The following is an 18,010-nucleotide window of genomic DNA, read 5'->3' on the forward strand; positions in this document are numbered from 1 at the left end:
TATTCTATTCTGTTCTCCAAAAATCGGTAGATGGCGTTAGTGTGAATTCTTTTTTTTCCATAGAGAAAAAAATCGATCATTTTGAAAAGAATTGGAATTGTTTTCAATTTGATTAATAGATTTGCTTCATTTTAATTCTAATTGTTTATCAATTCGATTTCGTTCATCAAGTTAATTTAATTGTTTTTCGTTTCTGAAGGTGAACCAAGTTAATTTGTTTTTCTCTCTGTGAAATTTGGATCAATAAAATAATAATTATGGGTGAAAATCCAAAGGAGTTTCTTTATGCTTGGTTAGGAAAACAAAAAATCTCACCGGTGTATGATTCATGTAACATGCCAGGTCCAAAGAATAAATTTAAATGTGAAGTGTGTGTTTAATTATCACTAATTGATTTCACTAATCAGTTGTAAAATTAAGTGAAACAATACTAATGGTGTTTTGGTTTTTTCTTCCCTTTTTCGCTTTTGGCTTTTACATTAATTTCTAGGTTAAAGTTCCTACATATGGTTATGTAGGTATTGGAATATCTACAAATAAACGAGATGCTGCTACTAATGCAGCTCGAGATTTTATCAATTTTCTCATAAGAGAGGGACGGGTTGATCCATCTTCTTTATCTCTAAGTGGTAATTCTGGTGGTGACAATTTTGGATCAAGAGGTGACCCTGGTTTGGTTAGAAATGATTCAGGTTGTGTCACTGGTGTTGGTATTGGTACATCAAACTATGGATCTGCTTCTGGCTATGGACCTATGATTAGAGGCTATGGACCTAATTATCGACCACCGCCACCACCATCACAGGATCGTAGACATAATCCTGGCTTTATTAACATTAAGGAAACCTTTAATCAAGATTATATTGATCGTGTTGCTCAGAAAAGGAAATTTGAAGAAGCTGAGGAATTGGATGTTAATTCTAGTATTCATGGAAATTGGACTTTAGACAATTGTAAACAGCAACTTCATGTCTTCGCTCAAGCAAATAAGCTTAAATTAGATTATAAATATAATCCCGTTGGACCAGCTCACAATAGGTGAGGAAAAAAAACAATCGAAATGATGATGAACACTTTCTCTTTCCTTTGATTTCTTTTTGAAAATCTTTCTTTACTTTGAAGTGTTCGTTTCATCACAAGTATCCTAACATTTTAACCTCTTCAGAATCGTTGGGTCATGATGTCAAGAAACAAAGAAAATTAACTAGTTAACCATAGATAATCTTTCAGATTTCGAATTGCAATGAAAAAAGAATAGATTTTCTTTAGCTTTCCGAAGCTAAACTCAATATTTTCTCCCATCATCTTCATTAGTTAACTAGAAGATTATTTTTTTTCTCAATTCGTCAGATTGATCAACAAAGTGAACAGTCAATTTTTTCCATCATTTCTACCATGTAGATGTTTAAATTCATGGTAAGGAAAAGAATTGATTGATGCTAATCAACTTAAGTGAATTTTTCCTCTCGTTTTTAACTCACTTGATTTATTTAAACAAAATTATCTCTGTTTACTTGTGGAATTGATGGGAGAGGAAGAAAAAAGAAATAATGTAAATAGACTCTTGTTGATGGTCACTTTCAATCAGAAATTAAAAGCCTCTTCTTTTCTTTTCCATTTATTCACCTAGAAGAACAATTTTTTCTTCTTGATTGAAAGAGACTCTCAACAAAAGTACATTGTAATTCAATTCATGCCCATGATTCTGAAGAGGGACTATTTTCGTTGGCGATGGTTAAATAACAATGTCTCAACCCTATCTAATTGCGGCCATGCAGGAGTTTCTGTTGCGAGATAACATTTTACGTTAAACAACTTGGACGAAGTAAGTTTTTTTTTCTCTTTCGTTTCGAACCTTTGATTTACATTGTATCAAACTAACTCCATTCTATTCGTTATTTTTTATGCTTTTAGATGTTACAGCCCGAGAAAATGCTTCGACCAAACAGTTGGCATCAAGAGCTTGTGCTCTATCGTTGATGAGACAATTATATCATTACGGAGTAATTGAAGCTTTTAACACAACGGGAGAAAGCAAGAAGAAAACAGCGACAAAGGTAAATAAGCTGAAAGATATCTAAATGTAATAATATCGATGTTTAATCCTGGTTCTCATTTACCTTTAGGTTGATACTTATGGTTTTGACTTTCCCCAAGATCTTTTACAAGAGATTAATGAAGTTATCGCTGAAAATGGACTTAAACGATGTCCAGTTCGTATTCCTTCTGGTTTACCGATGTGCGAAGGTGGATCTGTTGATGATCAGCTTGTCTCTCTGGTTCCCGAACATGAAGTTGTCCTTAATCGAGAACCAGTTAGCAGTCAAAGTTGTGTTAGCTGGTGTCCACCGATTCCTAATTGGGATGCTTGGAAAGGCTGTAATATTGACGAAGGGCAAATTAGTAAATTAAGTTTGCAACAATTGAGTGAAGGTCTTTACGAGAATTATGAATCAAATAAATCTCGCTGTCCACCTGAAGAAGGTCGTATCTATCGAGAGAGATCTCGATTACCTGTTTGGACTTGCCGGGAAAATATTATTGATTCTATTAATAATAATCCGGTGACAATTATTCGTGGATCCACTGGTTGTGGTAAAACAACCCAAATACCTCAGTTTATCTTGGATGATCACATTGCAAGAGGAATTGGTGCTGAGTGTAATATTATTGTTACCCAACCTCGACGTATCAGTGCCGTTTCAATTGCTGAGCGACTTATCCAAGAGCGAAGTGAATTTCTTGGGCAAAATGCTTCCGTTGGTTATAGTGTTCGTTTCGAATCGATTACACCTCGTCCTTATGGTGCAATTCTATTTTGTACCATTGGTGTTTTATTGCGAAAACTTGAAAATGGACTTCGTGGTATTTCCCATGTTATTATCGATGAGGTTCACGAACGTGATGTTAATACTGATTTCTTATTGGTTGTAATTCGTGATATGATTAATAACTTTCCCAAATTACGAATTATAATTATGTCGGCTACAATTGATACAACCATTTTTCAGGACTATTTTGGAGGTTGTCCAGTTATCGAGATCCCCGGCCAAACTCATCAGGTTCAAGAATATTTTCTCGAAGATTGTGTTGAAATTACTCGATTCAGACCAGTACCAAAAGATCGAAAAAAACGTCACGATGATGATCTTCTTTCCGAAGAACCGGAAGAAAATTTGAATGCTAATGTTTCTACGAACTATTCATCAGAAACCAGATATGTCATGAGTCAATTAAGTGAACGGGAGATACACTTTGAACTAATCGAAGCGTTACTTGGTTATATTAAGAACATGGAACTTGATGGCTCAGTTTTGATCTTCTTGCCTGGTTGGGGTCAAATTTTCTCCCTGGTCAAGCATCTTGAGGCGAATCCTTTTTTCAATTCTCCGCGATTCCGAATTTTACCTCTTCATTCACAAATACCTCGAGATCAACAGAGAAAAGTTTTCGAACCTGTTCCCAACGGAGTGACAAAGGTTATCCTTTCAACCAATATCGCTGAATCAAGTATAACCATTGATGATGTCGTTTTTGTCATCGATACTTGTAGAGTTAAGATTAAACTATTCACCTCACACAACAATATGACCGTTTACAATACCGATTGGGCTTCGAAAACTAATCTTAAACAAAGACGAGGTCGAGCTGGTAGAGTTCGAGCGGGTCATTGTTTCTTTCTCTGTTCACGAGCCCGTTATGAGCAATTGGAAGAGTTTCATTCAGCTGAGATATTCCGTACTCCCCTTCACGAATTGGCACTCATGGTAAAATTACTTCGACTTGGCGCTATTACCACTTTTCTCTCAAAAGCAATTGAACCACCTCCAATTCATTCAATCATCGAATCAGAGGTTTTACTTAGAGATCTGAAAGCTTTGGATGAGAGAAGTGAACTTACATCTCTTGGACGTATTCTCGCCCGATTACCTGTCGAACCTCGATTGGGTAAAATGTTAATTCTCTCATGTATCTTTCAACTTGGTGGAATGATGTCAATCATAATCGCTAACACTTCTACCTTTCCGGAAGTTTTTGACACTACGTTTCCACGACGATTACCGTACATTCACAACAGGTATCGAAAAGATCGTTGGTCAGATCATATCTCCATTTTAAACGCTTATATTAGCTGGGAAAGAGTAAAGTATGGCTCCGGAGAAATGGCAGCGGTTGATTTTTGTGAGAGAAATGCAATTATGTCGACTGTCATGAGAGTGACACATGATACAAAAAATCAATTAATAGATTTGATAAAAAACACTCATTTTCCTGATGCAACTTATTCCAAGTTTGATCTTTACGATTCGGATATTGATTTACTTCAAGGATTACTTACTCTTGGCTATTATCCTAATGTTTGTCTTCATAAGGATAAGAGAAAAGTGTTGACCACCGAGGCCAAGATTGCGCTCATGCACAAAACATCAGTTAATTTTACCAATCTACCACCAGACCAATTTCCTTCACCATTTTTCATTTTTGGTGAAAAAATCCGAACCAAAGTTGTATCTTGTAAACAATTATCCATGGTGACACCAATTCATTTGATGTTATTTGGAAGTAAACGAATTGATGTTCGCTCTGAAAGACTTGTTCAACTGGACCGTTGGATGGATCTCGAAATGAATCCAGAAGTTGCCGCTTCGATTGCAGCTCTTCGACCTGGTATCGAAAATCTTATCCTTAAAGTATCAGAGAATCCGGAAGCTTGTCTAGAATTGAGTAAACCTGAGATAAAACTCATCGAAGTGGTTCGCAAATTGAGTTCTTATAATCTAATAACGCTTCAAAAGAAACCACCTCGATTTTGATCACGTCAAACGAGTGGCAACTATAAAATTACACTCCCAAACCAAATGGAGACAATTTCAAGAATCAATTAAATTGTTGATTATCCTAAGACTCATAATATCATTAATATGAAAATCAAATTTATACACACACACATACACACTACAAGATATCATTTTAATCAACCATTCGTACCTTGTCAATTACAATTCACTAAATTGGTTGATATTATAATTTCCTTAAGTTAATTTCAGAGACAAATTGTCAAAATTAATAATCAAAACAACAAAATAATGTAATAATTTTCAATCAAATTGTCCTAATTATAAATATATATTACTCTTGATATAAAAGAAACTTGATATTGTTTCATGAAACATGTTTCTTTTAGATCAATCATCTAATAATAATAATTACCTGTAATTTAAATCTCTGATTTCATGTTATTAATTTACTAATCATCACCTTTGTAAAAATCAACCCAAGAATCAGATGAAAGGACTTACGATTTGCTGAAAAAAGGTAGTGATCGAAACCAACTGATTAAGATAAAAACAATTTAATTTGTTGACAAACAAGTTAAAAACCAGTTCTTATAATTAACTTTTACCTTGCTTGATGAAAGTTAATTCATTTACTAATCATCAACTGTTAATTACACAACCAATTCAATTTTAAAGTGATGAAATTTTTACCAAAAATGAATTCATTGTTTATCATTTCAATTGTTATCTCTTCTTTATCATGTTTAATTGTCTCTGGATACAAAAGTAAGTTTAATTAATTCAAAATTCAAAATTAATTCAACATTTCTCTCATTAACTGTTCACTTTAATTGTCAATCACAATCAACAGTAAAAGCAGTTTGTAACCTTAGAGGTCAAAATGTACAAGGAACTGTAAATTTGGAGCAAGAGGTAATGATCGATGTTGATTGTGATTAATTTGTAATAATTAAGTTTTTTTCAATTCTACCACAATTAAGGTTGGATATCATACTAAGATCCAAGGTGAAATTTCCGGACTGTCACCAGGATCTCATGGTTTCCATATTCATGAATTTGGTGATATATCAACTTTGAATTGCTCATCAGCGGGGCCACATTATAATCCAAGAAATAATGACCATGGTAATTAAGGAATTGTGTTAATTGTTATTGATTTATTCTAATTGTTGATTTACTTAAGGCTCTCCAAGTGATAACAATCGACATGTCGGTGATTTAGGAAACATTGAAGCCGATCAATCGGGAAAAGCAACATTTGATTTCGATGATTCAGTGATTATGCTCAGTGATTCAAATTCAGTTATTGGAAGATCAATTGTCGTAAGTGTAACAGTTAATTGTTGCTCTTTGGTAAATTGCTAATCAATTGTAAATCAATCTCTTTAAAGGTTCATGCTGATCCTGATGATCTTGGTAGGGGAGGTCATGAATCGAGTAAAACCACAGGAAATGCTGGTGGACGATTAGCTTGTTGTGTGATTGAAATTGCTAAATAAGTTCATCAATTAATCGAGTAATTAACTGTTTCGATTATCACAATTACCTTTTTAATTTTAATTTTAACTACATTTGTATAACAATTACGAAAATTGCATTTCAATTACGATTCAACCCAATAATTAATAAGGAAATAACAACAATTACCAATGTTTTCTTCATGCATTAACTATAATCATTAACGATTAACTATTAATAAAATAAAATAAATTGTTACGATTAACAAAAAAACGAAAGAAAAAAAAATGGAATCAAATTAATTGTCAATTATTATCCATTTGATGGGTTAATCAACGTAGCTCATTTGATTACTTTGTCAAGCTAAATTGATTGGTGAACAAATTAAGGGAAAGTTGACTAAACAATTAGAATTTAATTCTAATGGATTAACTGTTAATTTAAATTGTTCACCTGATCCATTGGGAAGAGTAGGAGGGACTTGAGGCGGGAATATAAGGAAACCTCGAGAAGAGATTGATTTTATTTTCATCCTTTCGCTTTTGCTTATCATTTGTCATTCTCTTAATTGTTCAATTGTAATTCTCTAATTAGATATTCTAATTTGATTTGTGTTCGTCAACATTGTCAACAATTAAAATGGTAAAAGCGGTTTGTGTCCTTAAAGGAGATGCCGGTGTTACTGGTGTAGTTCATTTGGAGCAAGAGGTCAGTTTATGTTTACATAATTTCTGCCATTTTGTTTTTTTGCTTTGATTGTTTCTAGTTAATTGTGGTGATTTTAATTGTGTCGGTGATTGTTTATTGTTTATTAGGCTGAAGGAGCAACTAAGGTTAAAGGTGAAATCACTGGATTAAAACCTGGTGCTCTTCATGGTTTCCATATCCATGAATTTGGTGACAATACAAACGGTTGTATGTCTGCTGGTCCTCATTTTAATCCACACAAAAAGGAACATGGTAATTGATTCTAATTGTTGTTTAATTGTTCATTTTTATTTAGATTTACTTTGATTTTCTTTGAAGGTGCTCCTGCTGATGAGAATCGACACATTGGTGATCTAGGAAATGTCCAAGCTGATGCCTCGGGAAAGGCTACATTTGAATTAGCAGATTCTCTGGTCAGTCTTACTGGTTCACTTTCAGTTATTGGTCGTTCAATTGTTGTAAGTAATTGTGTTCCTTGGTTTTGGTTCATTTAATTTCTCTAATTGAATTCTAATTCTCTTTGTTAATTAAGGTCCATGCCGATCCTGATGATCTTGGTAAGGGAGGTCATGAATTGAGCAAAACCACTGGAAATGCCGGTGCGCGATCGGCTTGTGGTGTCATCGGTGTTTCCAATTAGTAAATTGGAAAGAATCACCTTGATTAACATTAGGTAAATTAAAGTGAAACCTTCTAATAGATTTTCTAATTCTAACCTTAACCTTTTCCTTTTCTTCCAGATAATTCCAATGCTCTGATTGTATTTTATTTTGTATCTATTATTTTTTCAACATGGTTGTTAGTCTCTCTCCTCAGTTTGTGTACTTGTTTTCCTGTTAAAATCCAAGGACAACCAGGTTATCTGCCAAAGCATTTATTGTTAATTCAATGGGATGATGTAAAATTGAGTCTCAACAATTAGCGAGCCGAGTGCAATCAACAAAGTCATTAACGAGAGAAAAAAAAATTCACTAAGATCACCAACATAAACACTCACATTGAAAATCCAATTAGATTTTAAAAGATAACCAGTTCTTAATGTTTTTCTCCTTACTTTTCCTCCCCTTATAATCCATCTTTCAATATTGTCAAACCAAAATAAATTAGAATCACATTCAAAAAATTAATCGAAAAAGGAAAAGTCAACTACAATTAAATTTTAAATTCCAAAAATGGAAACAAACAAAAAAAAGATTCTCCTTATTCTTTCAACTTTTCTCCAATAGGTGGCAGCAGAAAAGTCGATCAGCTGTTTTTCGAAAATTTTTTTTTCCAAATTCATTTGAATTGTCCACTTGTTTCACTTGTTTCTTTTTCTCAATTTTTAATTGTTCTCTCACTTTCTACTTGTGCCAATAATTTTTATTCTCTATTGCCATGGATCCTTTGAGCTTTAACAACAGTGGCAACAGTAACTTACAGAGTAATTTTATTCCAAACGAGATGAACCTTTCCCTTGGTGGTAATCAACAATTTCAGCAAAATTTTCTGACCGGTGGTCCACCGACCCTTGTTGTTATCCCAAGTAATATCCCTTTGTATCCTGGTTATCAAACTATGGGTGGAAATAGTTCAACAACCAATGGTGGCAATGGTAATGGAGGTAATGGTGGACAATCAACATCTAAATATAACCAATTGTTAACGGTGATTGATGAAATGTCGAAAGATGTTAGGCCAATTTACTCTGGATCAAAAACATCCACTGATCGATTTAAACGAGGTCTAATTCATGCAAGAGTTTTAATTAGAGAATGTATTCTTGAAATGGAAAGAGGAGGAGGAGGAGAGAGAAGTGGAGGATCTCACTAATTAATTATTTCGCCAACTAAATTGACCTGCTTTTATTTGGTTTATTTATTCCTAACCTGTTACCTTTGGTGACCAATACCTGATGATCGTAATCAATTTTTTTCCACCAAAAATAAGCAAACAAACTTAACTGATTAAGTTGAAATTGTTTATCCTTCTTCAACTAATAAACGAAGAAACTTTTCTTTACTTATATAATTACATCTAATCAACAACAAACCAAAAGATTTTCAATTGGTTGAACAACAAATTACTGGTTTAACTATAACGGTAACAATTGAGATGGATTTGGTTGGAAACTTGGTAACTCAGTCAAGTGAAATGTTAATCCTAACTAATCCAGAATCTTTAGGAATAAGGTTAATCCAAATGAAATGGATTAAATGGAAACCATATAACAATTAAAGTGATTTATTGTTTTAAACCAAAATTTGATAATAAGGTTTCACAAATTATATATAAAGTTAATCCTTTATATCATCAGGATAATCACCAATCAAAATAAAAGGTAAGATTAATAATAATAAAGAGGCTACAAAATTGACAATTAAATGTTCAGCTGATTGTTATTATTGTTGTTGATCAAATGTAAACAGATTGTGTGTATGTTTGATTAACCATCACAAAAGTATTAATACAAAACCAGATGAGAGTCAAAGTGATTGATTGATAAATTGTTCCTAAACTTAATGTGTAATGTGAGTAGATTCAATTAGTTAACAACAACAATCAATTTACAAGGTTAATCCAAATGTATTGAGGAAAACTAATCATCTAAATTTACTTGATGATGATGAAAAGTCGAGCAGAAAACAATTAATCTCAAGATTAATCTCTCTCTCTCTCTCTCTCTCTCTCTCTAAACTTAATTTCATTATTGATTAGATGACAATTCATCATTATCCTCATGATGGAAGACAACTGATGAAGATGATAATAATGATGATTAAATCGCAGACTCAGTGATTTGATTTGATTTAGTTTATCTTGTCAAATCTAATCAATTTAAAGTAAAACAACAATCAGTTTTTATTTTGATTACAGTTTTTGTCAAATCTTTTTGTTAATCAATTTTCTGCTTCTGCCTCTTGTTATTTAAATTGTTCAACCAATTGAATTTAATTGTTCCAACTAATCATTTCTTGTCAAACAACCAAATTTCGTCAACAATTATTAACGATGGACGATGAGGCTAATCAATTAATGCTTCTTTTCGTATTCACTGTCCTCGCATTAGCGGTAATCATAATGATTATAATTGTTTCCATGAGACTTTGTGTTCGTAATTCTTGATAACAATTAACTGACCATCACAATTAACCAATGGAACTGCCAATCAATCTGATTCACTACTTTTAATGGTCATCATTAGATTCAATGGTTTCTCAATGGAAACCAATTTGGTTGATTAACTCACCATGTTGATTAGTTGATCAATTAGTTTTTACCTTTTCTTTTAACTTGATTGTTATTCCAATGATCAATTAAATTAGATTATCATGATTGTTGACCCTTTAGATTAACTAAATTACTTTAATTGTAATCATTTTCTGTCTTTTTAGTGCTTTTAAATTGTATACTTTTAATTTGAACAATTAAACTTTTCTTTTCATCAATTTAATTTTACAATTGTTTACAATATTGGTTAATTTTCCTTAATAAATTGTATCATACAAAACTTATTAATCCGATTAACTTAATTGTTACTCTCAAAAATTAACAATCATATTAAACAACTTTGACCTGGTAAACAATTTATATGTAAACTGATTTGGTTCAAATAAACTGCCCAATGGTCAGTTAATATTTGTATTCAGAATCAAATTAAAGGTCAATAGTGAATCTTGAGTAATTTAATAATCTCAACAATTAATTTAATAGTTTAAAATTTAGATGGACAATTAGAGAAATCAATTATAAATCCAATAAGAAAAGTCGATTAATGAAAATGTCAACAATTAAAAGGTCACTTTAATTGTTTATTTTTTTTTTCGTTTCTTCTCTAACAATTTAAATAATTGTTTTTCTTTATCTTTGTCAACTAATTAGTTAATTAATTAACCTTGGTAAGGTAATTGATTTACAACAGGTAATAACAGGTTAGTACAATATTTGTTTGTTCACTAATTAAGAAACTTGATTAACAAGTAAATGGATAATTTCAATTTCTATTATCTTTTTTTTTTACTCTTCTTTTGATTTAATTTTCTATTGGCCATTGATTCATTGGTCAATTATTGCCTCAAGCGATGACCTATTAAGCTGCTGGTTATTAGTAATTAGTGGTCAGTTTAACGATAAGTGAATGGATTTCAAAGGTTAAGGTTAATTTTAGAGGAAAGTGTTGATCGCAACGAAGAAAAAAAAGTTTTTTTTTTCTTTTCTATTTCTCTCATGATTATCATCATTCATCTTCCATGATGATGGTCATTCATTAGAATAGTAAAGGTCCAGCCTTTTTTTTACTTTCGAATTTGAAATATTCTTTTCTCTTCTCATTTAGTTTATTTTCTCACTTGTTTAGGTCAGTGTTTGTTGCATGTCCACTTGTTGAGGTTAACTGTTGATCGTAATTAATTGTGATTGTTTGAAAATTTTTCCTAATTAACTTTTCGTTTCTGTGATTTAACTTTGCTACTGGACGGAAACTGGACATTGAAATGGTCACTTGTTGATCAGCCACTTTACAGTTAAATTGTTTGGATTCTCATCTCTCAAAATTATTGTGATTAATTTGTGAACAATCATCTAATCATTATGAGTGATTTGGAAAAGAAATTAAAAGATTCGGTGGCAATTAAGACGATTCGTGATAAATTTAAGGACAATTTACCCAAAAATCGAGATAAATTTGATGAGAATGATATTCAAAAGGTAAGCATACAATTTACTAATTAATGTTCAATTAACAATCTGTTGATTACAATTTAATACCTTAAACTGTTGATGATTTAATTTTGTCCGACTAAAATTATACCATAAATTTAATTCTGTTTGTTCTGTTCATTGAATCATCTTGATTATCTTGTGTAATTATCTTAATTGTTGAATGAAAAACACCTAAAAGACTAAATTAACAATTAAAATTTAATTTCATCCCTTTGATTATAAGTTTAGATTATTTTTTTGCTGCCTTAATTGTTTTGTTGGTTGTGAGACTCCCAACCACAATTAGATAATCGTCATAATTAAACCTTGAGAGATCATTTCATTTTTAATTGACTGAACAATTAACTTGTTTTTCATCAAATTGTAATTGTAATTAGAAATTAATGTTTTCTATTTTGTTCTTCTGATCATTATAACTTTAGATTCTAACCGACGATTGGTACGTTAAACGCTTCTTAATTGCTCGCAATCGCTCAACGAATGCCGCTTATAAGATGATTTTGGAATCACTTGAATGGCGTCGAAATCAAGGATTCGCTACTTTACCCTCGAATTCATTTCCCCAAGAGTTTTACTTCGTGAACGCGATGTTTGACTACGAACCCGATAAAGAGGGAAATGTAACCCTTCACATTAGAGTTCGATATGTCCTTCGATGTGGCCCCTTGGTACCTCATGCGGTTAAATGGGCTTCAAAGTTTTTCTACGATCTAGAAAATCGCTGCTCATCTTCATTCTTTACCATTCTCATTGATTTCTCTGGGTGTGGTATACGAAATGCTGAGTTCGATTTCGTCAAACACGCGGTTCAGGTTCTTAAAAATTACACACCCGCTTGTGTCAAGAGGATTTTACTGGTCGATTTGCCGCCGATCCTAAGGTTGGGATATAATTTCATCAAGAGTTGGATCCCTGAAAACGGACGATCGATACTCAAATTCATTTCTCGATCTCAACTCAACGAGTATATTGATCAGGCCAATTTACCTGATTATTTGGGGGGAACTTGTTCTAGACCTTATCAAGGTAAACAAATGGTTCCACTTGACTGTCCAACGGCCGTTGAATATGGACTTGCTTGTGGTATTCCTCTTGACCAGTGTGTTAAAATCGCCAAAACTTATGAACCTTTGGTCAAGGAGATTGGACTTTACGATGACCTTTCCAGTGAAACCGATTTCGCGGCTAAAGTTGCGAATGAATTAAAATCTCGTGCCGAAGGTAAATTAACTCAAGGTGAGGCACTTAAAGTGGCACAAGCAATTAGTGGTTAAATCAACTATCGACAGAGAATCAAGATCCAAATATTTTCTTACTTCGAACTACAATTAAATTGTATGATACATCAGAATTACAATGTAAATTCAAACAATAAACTTTAATTTACTTTATGAAATTTTACTTATTAAATAAACTTTATTCAAACTATACGAAAGTGATCAATTAAAGTTGATCACAATTAACAGTGAAACGTTAAATATTACATGAGATCAATTGAGAAAATATAATCAACAAGAAAAAAAGATCAAAAAGAAAAGGTGACAATTAGTTAATTTACAGAATATCGGATGAGAAAATGCAAGAGATGAATTATTTACATAAATTTCTATTAAAATAATTAACAAATTGTTGATTCGATTTTAAAAGTCGAATTAAGTTGATAGTTGATTAATTTTCTCCGAATTATTATTTGGTATAAGTGTGAAAATCATAGTTGGATCAACATCATCACTAGAATCGCCGCCTTCACCTTCAGATGAACTTTTCGATTCCCAAGTAATTAACTTAGCTATTTCGGGTCGTTTAAGAAGCTGATAAATATCCAAACTTTCACCTTGTTCAATTCCATAGCCCAATTTAAGGCCGTGAGGGTTGGACGGAGTTTTACAATCAAGATAAACCTCTTTACGAAGCACAGTGTCGATATCGATGGAGCTGAAGAAAGCAACTGATTGAGGTAAATCGTACATTCCCATTCTCGAGGCAAACATTGATCGCGTGAACAGATTAGTTACTTGAAGTGCAAGTGCCGCTTTATAACAATCGGCATCTTTGACCATGTATCTGACCTCATCGTGGATGGATAAACAAAATCTACCATCGATATTGAACTCATCTAGAAGCCATTTCATGTTTACCAGCATCAGATGAAGATAATCAACCGCTGAACTTTGAACAACCCAATTAACTACACTTGGTACAAATGATTGTCGAACCTCAATCGGTAGTAGCGCTGTACTTATCTTACAGTTTAAAACGGGAGTACAGGGTTCGGGTGAGAGGGCAATTGTTTCTAATTTGTTGAACATTTGAGATTCACTTCCACCTTTCCACTCTTTCCGTATGAACCGTTTCTCCGTATCGGTAACGTTAACTCGTGTACCTTTCGTTTGTTTGTAAATTTTGATCGCTTTTGTTTTCGCTTCATCATCAGTGAGATTTTCATTTGATTGCTTCAAAAATCGGGCTGCAAATGCTTTACCCGCTCCATAAATGCGACCATAATTAAGCACTTTAGCTTGATCACGATTAATTCCAACCATTTCTGCCACTTTCGAGTGCATATCAGTTTTGGTTGCTTTGCTTCCCTGTAAGGTCATCCAACCGATCGGAGTTGAACCATGAATTTTGGCAAAATGAGAGTCACCAATTAACGAGGCAATCCAAAGCTCTTGCGAGTCAACATCAGCGCCAACCAATTTATATCCTTTGGGTACTTGAATCATTGCTTTTAATTCACTTCCCAATCGGTCTGAAACGGCATTTGATGCGGTTAACCAAGTTGGTTCAACAGCTCTTCGAGTTATTGTTCCCGCCACAATTACTCGAGGCAATAAAGCTCCAACATAACCCGATGAATCAATTGGAACCACTAGTTGTGAATAGATCCGTTTATTTGAATTCTTCCAATATGAAAGCGTTTTACTAATCTGTAGAAATGATTGAGCTTGAGTTTTCTTAAGGAATGTTGATAAAGTTCCATCATCAAGATACCTAAGGAATTCCTAAAGATAATCAGAGAAAAAAAGGAAAAAAAGTTAATCGGTTAATCGTTTAATCGTTTCACATGGATTATTGTCATTTGATATTCTTACCTTTCCCAATGGATTTCCCACTTTATTGTCGGGGCCACTTTTATGTGGAAGTCGATAAAATTTACAACCGAACATCTTAATAGCAGAATGTTCATTATCATCTTCTTCGAGACTTATATTCTCATCGAATAACTCATGATCCATCCAATCGGGATCAGCCGTTTTCAATTGTAATCTTTTATCATCTTTTCGTTGTCTCTCTTGTTGGGTAATGTTCACAATTTTGAGATATTCTTCCAAGGGAAATTCACCAGAAGAATTGGTATTTGACCACGAATCGGGCACAAGGTAACCCCATTTATGTGTATCATCGTAATGAAGAGGATAACCTTTCCAAAGCATTCGTAACAATTTAGGTGATGTTCTCATTGATGTACTAATCAGGGAAGGTCCAGGTTGCCATTTTAATAGTTTCTCATCACTTCGTAGTTTAGAACCACCAAATGGATGGTCACATAGATCTCGATACCAAGCAGGGTAACCAGGGAGAAGAGGTTGAACTTTGGATATTAAATTTTCTGTGGTTAAAATTTTATCAATGGTACTTTGAGTTTCGCTGATTGTAGTATCATTCTCAACTTTTTCAATCTCTACTTTGCTGTTGACATTTTTTCCATTCTTTTTTGGTTTAGACGATTTTTTGGCATTCAACTTCTTAATCTTTTCCTTATTGAATCGTAATTCTTGCGTTGACCAATCTAAATCCCAAAGCCATGGATCATTGGAATAACTTTTATCTTTCGATAGAGAACAGGCTTGATTAGCAAGAGATTGAAGGCATAAATGAACTTCTCTCTCTAAATCATTGTAAACACTTTGAGCTTCCTCTAGATATCGCTCCCAATTGGGTATATTCACCGGTAGATACATGGTTGACATTTCCAACATTCCAGCTAAAGTAACCGGATGAGGAAATCGATTAAGATATTGAGACCAAATCGATCGGAAAACTTCATGTGTTGCGATCACATCACCAGCACAATAGGTGACTAATTCTTGGAAATTTTCTCGAACATCGGAAAGTGAACCTTTCACAAAGATATCTCGCTCTTCTTTACTCATCTCTTTCTTACAATGAAAAGCATAAACATCTTTAAGACTATTCAATGAGCCAAGTTCTTGCCATCCACCGGGATCAGGGTGACCAGCGTTCTCAAATTTGGATTTCAACGATAAATCATTCATTCCATTCTTTTTGCCCACCTTGTAGGAAAAGGATAAAGCTCGTTGATATCCGGTTAATCCTGATAAACTGATATGAAGGCTCATTGTATCAAGGAAACGGGTCTTATCACAATCGATTAAATTTTGATCTTTTATGTAGGATCTATCAAAGGAAACATTGTGGCCAATGATTAATCGCTCACAACTGGCGTAACTACCCATGGTTATCATTTCATTGAGTTTTAATTGTTGCTGATTGGTTTGATATTTAACTGATAGATTATCTAATTCAGTTGTTTCATTGATCAACCTTGGACTACACCATGAGTACCAAGCATCAGGTGAGGCACAAGCAGCTAAAGTTGGTTGTTTACCTGATCCATCATTCATACAAACTTCAACATCGAAAATTAATACTTTCTCATCGGGATAATCAACTTTCGATTTAATCATTTGGCCATAATTATCAATCACATAACGAGTCCAACCTTGAGTGTAACTCCATTTATCTGGTAATTGGGGTAAAGGTTTGGAGACAATTTCATCGGCTAACGATTTGTAAGCCGATGAATATTTTTCACCAATTGATTGGAAATGTTCCTCTATATTGTTACCAACCAAATTAGGTAATTTAAATTCAATGGAAGGAGCTGGATCAGAAGGATACATTGGACCATCTTCCACTGTTGATTTACTAATTACATTTTTCTAGAGAAGAAAAAAAAGAGATAGAGATACAAAGGAATAACTGGATTAGCGGGAAACCAATTGTGTAACCAGAAGATTAAAGAGAAATCTATCAATTTCTCTTTGTTTTAGATAATCAACCAACCTTTTTCTTTGATAATCTCCATAAACCATGATCAGCAAGACTTGATTTTACTTTGTCAATTGTCTTTCCATCAATTGAACAATTTAATTTATCTCCAAACAATTTATTCCGAAAACATTCTGATATCATTTGAATGTACAACTCATTTCGCCGGACACCAGAACCTCCACCTACTTGAGATGACAGCTGTCTACGAAAAAGCCTCTCCATAGACCAAAGAGTAATATTAATATTAATTAAGAAAAATAAACAATCACAATTAGATAAAAAAAAGATAATCAAAAAATCAGTTAAATCAAAACATCAACAACATGTTGAAGATGAAAATTTTTATTTGAAGCTTTGACAGCGACCTCAGGGGAGGCACCGATGAATTAAGATTCATCGTATCCGGTTGCGACTACCGTACCAAGGGATAGGGAAAACAGGGACAAGGAAGGGAAAAATAATAGAATGCAAAATAATAATAAAATAAATAACAAATTTTTCTCCCCTGAGGTCGAATTACATATTAATTGACAAGTTAAATCACAAATAAATGGACAAAAAGTCCTGTTCGCCTACTCCTAATAAAGGGTTGTTCTCCTCAAAACGTTCTCCTAAAAATATTTTCCTCGGACCAGAGTCCTTTTCAAAATTGTGGCGATTGTCCAAAGGTCCAAAAATTGGTTGGCTCATCAGGTATGACACAAAATAAAACAAGAAAACACATGGTTGCTATGTAATAACGGTTCAGTTTTAAGAGTAACCAAAACAATGTAAGTAACTGGTGAAATATTACAATTTAGGTATCAACCTGATCCTTGTGATTAGCCAAACAACAATAGAACAAAATTAACTTTCAAATTCACAGGTAAATTTAATTAAATTAAAATTTAACAGGCCAGTTTACCAAAACAAACCAAAATGTAAACACATTTGCGAAAACGATTTTACTGCCCTCTGGTGGGAAAAGAAAGAAAAATTTTCTATTTGATTTCAAACTTTCAATTAGTTTTAATAGTTAATTAGTTGATAAAGAGGAATAATTTTTAGAGAATAAAATAAATTTAATCAACTGGTTTCATTCAGAATTGACTTGTTTACCATGGAAAAACTTGAACTAAATCATATCTAGATCAAGATAATTACAATCAAGTTGAATGAGAAAAAAAAATTTCTATTTCAACAATTAGAATCAATTTGAATCTTTTTCAATGTTAAATTAACTTTGATAGAAAATAAAAAACTAATCATAATGATCAGAGTGAAGA

The 18,010-nt window shown here is 33.0% G+C and overlaps 6 protein-coding genes across 6 annotated transcripts; 5 read left to right on the forward strand and 1 right to left on the reverse strand.

The window, feature by feature from the left end:
• Window positions 1-118: 118 nt before the first annotated feature.
• On the forward strand, window positions 119-5,217 carry LOC128393903 (dosage compensation regulator-like). The gene is made up of 5 exons (XM_053354128.1): window positions 119-368; window positions 491-1,038; window positions 1,779-1,825; window positions 1,915-2,057; window positions 2,127-5,217. The coding sequence occupies exons 1-5, from the start codon at window positions 258-260 to the stop codon at window positions 4,812-4,814; spliced, it is 3,537 nt and encodes a 1,178-aa protein (XP_053210103.1). The 5' UTR covers window positions 119-257; the 3' UTR covers window positions 4,815-5,217.
• Window positions 5,218-5,339: 122 nt separating this feature from the next.
• On the forward strand, window positions 5,340-6,515 carry LOC128393915 (superoxide dismutase [Cu-Zn]-like). Its single transcript, XM_053354144.1, has 5 exons — window positions 5,340-5,564; window positions 5,650-5,711; window positions 5,780-5,924; window positions 5,983-6,122; window positions 6,191-6,515. Exons 1-5 carry the CDS (start codon window positions 5,477-5,479, stop codon window positions 6,296-6,298), a joined length of 543 nt encoding a protein of 180 aa, XP_053210119.1. The 5' UTR covers window positions 5,340-5,476; the 3' UTR covers window positions 6,299-6,515.
• Window positions 6,516-6,771: 256 nt separating this feature from the next.
• On the forward strand, window positions 6,772-8,092 carry LOC128393916 (superoxide dismutase [Cu-Zn]-like). Its single transcript, XM_053354145.1, has 5 exons — window positions 6,772-6,965; window positions 7,073-7,217; window positions 7,284-7,423; window positions 7,498-7,638; window positions 7,706-8,092. Exons 1-4 carry the CDS (start codon window positions 6,897-6,899, stop codon window positions 7,603-7,605), a joined length of 462 nt encoding a protein of 153 aa, XP_053210120.1. The 5' UTR covers window positions 6,772-6,896; the 3' UTR covers window positions 7,606-7,638; window positions 7,706-8,092.
• Window positions 8,093-8,190: 98 nt separating this feature from the next.
• Window positions 8,191-8,980, forward strand: LOC128393917 (cyclin-dependent kinase 2-associated protein 1-like). The gene has a single exon (XM_053354146.1). The coding sequence runs from the start codon at window positions 8,343-8,345 to the stop codon at window positions 8,775-8,777; it is 435 nt and encodes a 144-aa protein (XP_053210121.1). The 5' UTR covers window positions 8,191-8,342; the 3' UTR covers window positions 8,778-8,980.
• A 1,932-nt stretch (window positions 8,981-10,912) lies between these two features.
• On the forward strand, window positions 10,913-13,062 carry LOC128393910 (motile sperm domain-containing protein 2-like). Its single transcript, XM_053354140.1, has 2 exons — window positions 10,913-11,651; window positions 12,089-13,062. Exons 1-2 carry the CDS (start codon window positions 11,535-11,537, stop codon window positions 12,938-12,940), a joined length of 969 nt encoding a protein of 322 aa, XP_053210115.1. The 5' UTR covers window positions 10,913-11,534; the 3' UTR covers window positions 12,941-13,062.
• LOC128393904 (DNA polymerase subunit gamma-1-like) lies at window positions 13,063-17,684 on the reverse strand. The gene is made up of 3 exons (XM_053354129.1): window positions 16,758-17,684; window positions 14,762-16,633; window positions 13,063-14,671 (listed from the first exon to the last, which is right to left on the reverse strand). The coding sequence occupies exons 1-3, from the start codon at window positions 16,965-16,967 to the stop codon at window positions 13,319-13,321; spliced, it is 3,435 nt and encodes a 1,144-aa protein (XP_053210104.1). The 5' UTR covers window positions 16,968-17,684; the 3' UTR covers window positions 13,063-13,318.
• Between the last annotated feature and the right edge of the window lie 326 nt (window positions 17,685-18,010).

The sequence above is a fragment of the Panonychus citri genome, unplaced genomic scaffold, assembly GCF_014898815.1.
Source record: "Panonychus citri isolate SS breed McGregor unplaced genomic scaffold, ASM1489881v1 Contig00139, whole genome shotgun sequence".
NCBI lineage: Eukaryota > Metazoa > Arthropoda > Arachnida > Trombidiformes > Tetranychidae > Panonychus > Panonychus citri.